This window comes from Poecilia latipinna, unplaced genomic scaffold (genome assembly GCF_001443285.1).
Source record: "Poecilia latipinna isolate Pla-1442-1.1 unplaced genomic scaffold, P_latipinna-1.0 Scaffold3402, whole genome shotgun sequence".
Lineage (NCBI taxonomy): Eukaryota > Metazoa > Chordata > Actinopteri > Cyprinodontiformes > Poeciliidae > Poecilia > Poecilia latipinna.
The window spans coordinates 22,739-30,843 of NW_015116018.1; the positions used below are offsets into that span (position 1 = coordinate 22,739).

The window sequence follows — 8,105 nt, forward strand, 5'->3', positions numbered from 1 at the left end:
CTGGGCGAATTCTTCACCACAAAACGTCTTAGATTCCCTTACTACGTTTTCCTGGTTTTCTGCAATCTTTCACGAAGGTCCCCCACGTGTCTTCTGGTGGCACTTTCTAAAACTTTCTTCTTGGCAATTTTCAATAAAGGCCAAATTTGTGGGCATCGCAGCTAAAAATGATCCTTCCTGGATTTTATTTATGTGTTTAAGAGGCTAAGTAGAAGTTTTGTATTTTTCCGCTCCACGGTACCGCAGTCCTCTGTGTTAGTCTTTACCTTCTGGGTGTCTGATCAGACCAGTAGAGCTGAATAAAAGAAGACACTGGTTGTTCTTGACCACAGTGGCAGATTACTCATGATGTGGACTTATGTTCAAGGTTAAGTACAGATAAATGTATTGCAGGTGAGAAGCCATCCATCCATTTTCTTTACACCCTTGTCCCTCAGTGGGGTCGGGAGGGTTGCTGGTGCCTATCTCCAGCTATCGTTCCGGGCGAGAGGCAGGGTCACCCTGGACAGGTCACCAGTCAACACAGAGACAAACAACCATGCATATACACACTCACACCTAGAGCCAATTTGGAGAGGCCAATTAACCTGACATGTTTTTGGAGTGTGGGAGGAAACCGGAGTACCCGGAGAAAACCCACACATGCACAGGGAGAACATGCAAACTCCATGCAGAAAGACCGGGGCCGGGAATCGAACCCAGAACCTTCTTGCTGCAAGGCAACAGCTCTACTGCGCCACTGTGCAGCCCTAACTAAAACTAATTGCTTTGATTTTGTATTGTACTATGTGGCCTTTTCATATTCATATATATTAGTGTTTTTATCGGGTGTTTGCAAACCTTTGGATGCTGCTGTTCAGGAAAAAAAACATAACAGAGAATGATCACTTTGAGTCCATTATTCTAAATTATTGATCCTGCAGCCTTCACACAGTCAGGTGTACCCATGTTTTTAATATTCATTTATCACACTTTTATGTTAAAGTATCGGATGACTACTGTTGTCCTTGCTGGGCGAAAACACATTGTTTTATTTTTGACATTCATACTGCTTCCTCAATGTAAACTAAAAATATTCTGAATAAACAACATGAAGACAGAGGAGGCAAATCTGCAGTCAAGTGTCTATAATATGATAGCACGCACACAAAAAGAAGCAACAACCAACATATTAGATTCCAAGTGTACTGAAAATATTGTGATTTTTATTTCAGAATAGGAAACAGTTGAAATCTGACAAACTGGAAACCTTTTCAATCCCTCCTGAAGTTATGAAAATGCTTACTTTTGTACTTTTGGGGAACTGCACGGCTGAGTGACACTATTGGCTTGTGGTGACATTTCTCAAGACATCACGGCATCTCTGTTCCTGTCCTCTACCAGGACCCTTATTCTACAAGTTAAAACTCCCAAATGAACATTTGCACCAGTGAGTTTTTTTTTTTCCCCAACGTAAAAAGCTACCCTTCACTTTCCACAGTTGTCATCCCAAGATTTGTCAAATGGAACTAGAACTGTCTCGCCTTGTATTTCAACCTGCAAACTATTTTCTTTTAGTATTTGAACCTCGGAGCTGCTGGAATGTGAAGAAATGGATTCATGTCATAAGGCATTAGGAGGCACAGTACCTTGAAAAATATTAATATGCCAAAAAATTTCACAATTTGTCACGTTTCAGCCCTGAACTCCTTATTTTTTTAAAATTATTTTATTACTATTTTGGATGTTGATTTCTCCAAAATATCATTTTGAAGTTAAAGTAAACTAGAACACAATCTCAAAAGTGTGGCTTGCCTCTACGCTCTGGAGGAACAGCAGAAATCCAGAAGGATTTAGATCAAATCAAAAGGTGTGCCTACATCCCAATTTGACTTCACTTGAGCTGGTTTCTAAATAAAACAAAAAGATTAAAATAACTGGCAGAGGACCACTGATTTATGGCAGTTATTATTGCCACAAAGTATCAGGTTCCTTCTACTTTGAAATTATGCAAAGCTTTGTGCTGGTTTAATCCCAATAAGATTCACAAACGTTTGTGGCTGTAACGTCACAAAATAGCAAAAGAAAGGTGTGAATATTTTTGCACGGTACTGTAGTCTGACTGCTGGCGAAGAAGAAAAGCAGGTGCTGCAGTTTGATAACATTTCACATATACAACACAAGACTCGGCCAAATCAAGGAGTGCAAAAACCATCAAGTTAAAGTTCAGAAAATTTCAAGTCAAAAAAGGGAGAAAAATTTTTCATACATAAATAATAAAAGCATTCCATAGACCATAATAGCAGATAAACACTAACATTAAAGCACCTACATATTGAAAATGGTAGTCCCTTTTGTCAGACAGTCTCAGAGAATCGCCATGACAACAGTCCGGATGATACAACAGCGACAAAATGCAGTTCTGCCATGACAGTCACTGACACATCACCTCAGCACAACACCTACTACAGCATATGGCCATGCAAAAGGAGTGGCATGTTTTATTTTTCTAATAGATTTGTCATGTGACTGGCTGCTGCACCGACCAATGAGAGCCCGGCCTTCACAATCATGTGATGTGAGAAAGAAACTATAGACTTTACCATAGAAGAAGCTGATTGGAACACTTTCAGCGAAATTATGCAAAACCGAACAGGAAGTATTTTTGAACTTTATCGAAAACATATTATCACTGTCACTAGTTATATTAATGAATAAATGCAGCAAAACTGAACATTTTATCGAGAACTTCAAGTTTTGCTTTAAATTTGGTTTTAGTTTCTCTGCACAAGGCAATGGAAATAAACGTCAACGCAAGCTGACTCGGTTTTCAAATTTCAAAACAGCCAACGAGTGTCAACTAACAAGATTTTTTTATTTATTTATTTTTTTAAATCTCAAAAAGTCATAAAGTTAATCTTTAGAACAGCACTCGTTTTAGAAAGTGCTATACACGGAAATAAAGTGAAGTTTCCAACCAGCGTTAAATTAACATCAATGTAATACATAAAAATAATCAGCTCCACTGTTGAATGCTGATGAAGACTGAACAACGGCGAAGGATAGACCATCTATAAAACTCAACAACGAAAAAGCTGAAACAACTGAGCACTGGGTCTGAATCTACATCGCAAATCTCAAAATTGTAAAGCATTCTTTTGAAACTTGAACATTTTGTATGGCTACAGCTACAAAAAAACCCCACCAAATCAAGCAAACTGTGGTAAAGGCCCTCGTGACGCTGAATTTAAACCTCAGAAGATGAGCAAATAAGCAACCGTCAGAGCGCTGTTAGTCATCTTCTCTTCAAATGGACATCGTCAGTTCTGTGTTTTATCCTTGTTTTTTTTTTTTTTTAGCCACTGCGGTGGCTCCCGTCTCCGGTGCGCTGTATCCGGGACAGGACCACCTCGCGGGACACCCTCTTGCGGTCCTTGGCCAGGCCCAGGAAGCACATGAAGTCGATGAAGCAGGTGGTGAGGTTCAGCTTGCAGCCGTACTCGCTGGTGGCGTAGTCGTAAGGGAACGTGTGGTGGTAGTTGTGAAATCCCTCGCCTGGATTTTAAAACAAGAGTTTGAAAAGAAGGAATTACAACATTTGCATTTCACTGTCGCAATTTCAATAAAAAATCTTTAAAGTGTTGGCACTTATGTAAACTGAAAAATGCTTTCAGATATTGTTTTTATTTTGACAGTTTAACCTGGAAGGGATTTTATCAGGGAATTTTGTCAGGTTCCTTTAGGCCTGCTTGACTTCCTCTTGTCATTCCAGACTCGGCCACGCCCGTCTTGTCAGATTTTTACGCCTTATCACCTTTCTGCTCTTCACTTACTTGAATCCGGATCATTAACCGGCCCCCGTGCCATGTTTGTGCCGCGTTTTATGCAACCCCCCCCAAACAGGAAGTCGAAACTGGGCGTCACTTTCGACCTCTTCGCATTTGTCGCACAATACGACAGCAGGGGGGAGAAAAAGAAGATGGCTGCCTCCGATTTTTTTTTCGCTTTGCAACAACAAATGCAGTCACATGTGCATGCCTATGTGAGGAGAGTAGGTGAACAGCATGAAAACTTGAAATACAAAATAGATCATATATGCTTACAGGTTCAGATGTATGGCATTCTTAAAACATCCTAGGATGTCAAAAATACAATGCCTCTCGAAGTGGATGGAATATAATCCATTGCAAAATGTGTTTTACACATAAAGTATCTGAAAAGTGTGGCCTGCTATTGTGCTTCAGTGTTGCAGAAGCTTCTTTTGATGCAACTACAGCTGAAAGTCTTTAAGGACTGTCTCTCCGAAGGTAAACAGGCTTAGGCTGTTTATTCTTCTGCTAGCATCAATTTTTCTAATACTTAGGTTCAATAACTTTTATTCAACACTGAAAACAGGATTAAACTAATCCCTGACTTAGTCTATTCAAGGTGCAACTTGAATTATGTATAAATTAAAGTTAAAATAAGTGTTAGGGGTGTTTTTATCTACCTATGGCGCTCAAAGTGACAAATCTGTTCTCCCTCGGGTTGATGTTCTGGTCGTACGGCCGGTTTCCCCACATGTGCGCCGCGCTGTTCACCAGCCAGGTGGCGTTCAGCACCAAGGTGTACCTCAGCAGAGCCGGGACGAAGTACGCCACCCACAGGGACTCGCCCCAGAAGTACCAAGGCACGAACATCGGGATAAAGAAGCACATCAGCAGCACAGAGAGCTTGTAGTGCCTGTGGGAGAGGCAGACAGGAGGCGAGGCAGAAGACAGCAAATTAAGAAACACAAATACGAACTCTATTCTCTTCGAGACACTTTTAGTTGAGCTTTAAGTTTCTCTGCAGGTCTTAATATTTTGTTCTCTACAGCACCTCTACAAAATATTCATAACCCTTCTTTTTATTGTTGCAATTTTTCATGGAAAATGTTCTATGTATATTAATTGGACTTTATTTGATAGATCAGCATATTGTGATTGTAAGTGCAAGGAAAAAAGGATACAAGATTTTGCAAATAAAAATCTGAGAAAGGGGGTATGCACTCATCCGTTTTTCTCTGATGCCCCTTAATTCAACCTTGAGCAACTAGTCGGAATCAATTTGTGTCTAATTTGTTGTCTGTATGAAAGCCTTACAGGTATATGGATTTTTTTTTAAAGAAAGAAAACAAGCTGCAGGAGGATCTGGATGTTCCTGCTGTTATGTTGAGCTAACACACAAAATTCAGACATAATGCATTCAGGTTTATAGCTGTGCCGTGACCAAATGTGAGCACGAATACTTTCAACAGAGATCATATTTGACCTCATTCTTTAAGACTCAACAGAAGCATATTTATGTAAATTAGCTTACCTCCGCTGAAACATTACAACTTTGTCGCTTAGCAGGTCGCTCAGCTCCAGCTTGCCTCCCTTCTCGATGACGTCGGGATGTTTGCGCACGAGCAGCCAGCCGATGTGGGAGAAGAAGAAGCCCCTTCTGGCGTTGTGGGGGTCTGCGTCCGTCTCCGAGTATTTGTGATGAACCCGGTGGTCTCGAGCCCATTCGAATACATCATTCTAGGGTTTTGAGTTCAAACAATGTTTGCACCAACTGAGATATTAACCACAGTGTGTTACTCTTTTTTTATATACACACCTGAAAAGCCATGGAATTACCAACAGCGAGGAAAATCCTCAGAGGTAATGAAGCTTTGTAGGCCCTGTGGCTCCACAAGCGGTGAGCCCCTGCAGTAATTCCTAAAGCACTTATCAGAAAGCAGGTCATAGCTGTGGAGAGACAAAACAAACATACAGAGGAATAAAGATAAAGCTAAAATATGACAAGGTCTTGTTTTCTGTTTATTAAGGCAAGACTTGATTATAGACTTATTAGAAAACAACCCAGGGTTACTTACTTGCACATAAACCTTGAGTTTGAGATTGTAAACAAAACAAGACAAGCTGGTGCCGGAAGTTGGAATACACGAGTCATCTGCCCTTAATGCAATCAAACTTTCACCTAAATAGCAATTGTTTGTCTGAAACTACTTCCCGTTCCTCAAGCAGCGCTGCGATGTGCAAGGTAACCAATAAACCAAATGCGTATTCAGAAGGCCACAAACACAGATGTTTTTGTATAAACATCTGCACTGTTGTTTTAGTTGCACAATAGCGCACCATTTGAATCATTGAAATGCAGCGGGGTTACTTTTGTTTCTTTGTGACACCAAAAATTACATAACCTTGTGACTGAACTCACCCCTTCATTACTGATAATGGAAGAGGGATTTAATTATTTCATGTCAATATAAAGGTAATCATTTTTCCAACTAGCCCACATTTATTTGCTGTCACGTTATGATGTTACTTGATTAAAGATCTAACACTGTGAATCTAATGTTAAAGAGTATTTACTTACTTTCCTGGCACTCGCGCATCTTGGCTATAAACATACACGGCCTTGAAGAAGCATTCATACCCCATGAGCTTTTCTACATTTTATTTTATGACCGGAAACTTCAACATATTTCACAGGGATTTTGTACGATAGGCCAATACAAGGCAGCAACTTAATTGTGAAGTTTGACTGGGCCATTCTCACATGAATAAGTTTAATATAAACTATGCTGTTGTAATGTTGGCTTTACATTTAAGAGTGCCAGCCCTGCTAGAGATCAACTCCAACCTCAGCCCCAGATCCTGTGCTCCATCCATATTTTATTCAACCCTGTAAAGTATCCGCATCTCTATCTGCTAAAGAAAAACACCCCCAAAGTTGCCACCATGCTTCCCTGTAAGGATGTTGTATTCAGGGTGATGCGCAGAGTCATTTTTCCATAAAACATAGTGCTTTACATGCACATGATATTATTGTATATTAGTCCTAACTGACCAGAGCACATTCTTCCACATTCAAGATTTTAGGTGTAAAAAATGTCAAAAGCCACTTATCCGTTTCCTTCCACTTCACAGGTGTCCACTAATTTATGTTGGCATATTACATCACATACAATGAGTGTTGTGGCTGTAAAAATGTGAACAAGTTCGAAGGGTATGAATACTTTTCCAAAGCGTTGTAAAAACATAACGAGAACATTCTCTGTATGCAACTGAGCCCTGATGCTTTGACAGCTGATAATTTGATGAAATATGATCCTCTATAAAAAACAAAACCTATGTGCAAACAAGCTCTGACATGTAGTAGCTTTTTGATTGTACTTACACCAAAGCAACGTAGAGGGAGATGCAGAAGGGATGAGGAATAAGCCGTAAACTGCTCCTAAATGCAACAGAATCATGAGGATGATGTTTCTCCAGACTAGGATCTTAGAAGGTTTCGGGCCTTCCTTCTCCTTGTAGGTGTGATCAAACGCATCTTCTCCGGCTGCCTCTGAGCAAACGTCCCCGTTGACCGACTTGTGCTGTTGCTGCTTTTCAAACGGCTCCGACACCGTCATGTCGGCTTCGGATGAGTGATGCTCTAAAGGAAAAAAAAAAATAAATACACATCTGTATATAAGAAACGAAGCAGCGACACAGAATGCTTACAAAAAATGCTGCTCACTGAGAACAGGCAAATTAATGTTTTAGCTAACAAGACTGGCAAGTTGCTAGTTGGCGCTGGTGAGGAAAAAAAACGAGTGGTCATGTAACCAAGATGCGGGCAATGACAACGTTGCGTAACACTGGCTTAAAATTGTATAATAATAATAAATTAAAAACATAACTCACAACTCACCAAGTAAAGAAAGGTAAAATGAATATTTCTGGGGCTAAGAAAGGAGTCAAAATCGGTGTCCGACCTAAAATTACAGTAACCCAGAAAGAGAGTGGTAGTCAGCGCTGCGGCGAGCATCAATGAGAGACTCAGCCTCCGATGAGCTCGACCAATCACAGCTCTGATGCCGCCTCACATTTGATTCTGATTGGCTGTCTCTTTATCTGCTGTTCACCTTTTATTCATTCGATGACCAGCCAGATGTATGTTTTAACCTCCCACCATAGAGCAGCTGCTGTGGTTCCTTTCCGCTGCTGTCTAGACTTGTATTGAATTAAAGTGCAATCGTATTGCCACTACCCGGATTATAAAACGGGTTACGGATAAAACCTGCGACTGTTTTTGATAAGTTGGTTTTAAATACTGGTTTTATATATATA

At 40.3% G+C, this 8,105-nt stretch overlaps 1 protein-coding gene across 1 annotated transcript; it reads right to left on the reverse strand.

Moving 5' to 3' along the window:
* Positions 1 to 1,171: 1,171 nt before the first annotated feature.
* Positions 1,172 to 7,824, reverse strand: LOC106940884 (acyl-CoA desaturase-like). The gene is made up of 6 exons (XM_015023751.1): positions 7,687 to 7,824; positions 7,171 to 7,428; positions 5,605 to 5,735; positions 5,320 to 5,525; positions 4,469 to 4,701; positions 1,172 to 3,534 (listed from the first exon to the last, which is right to left on the reverse strand). Exons 2-6 carry the CDS (start codon positions 7,403 to 7,405, stop codon positions 3,335 to 3,337), a joined length of 1,005 nt encoding a protein of 334 aa, XP_014879237.1. The 5' UTR covers positions 7,406 to 7,428; positions 7,687 to 7,824; the 3' UTR covers positions 1,172 to 3,334.
* Positions 7,825 to 8,105: the final 281 nt, after the last annotated feature.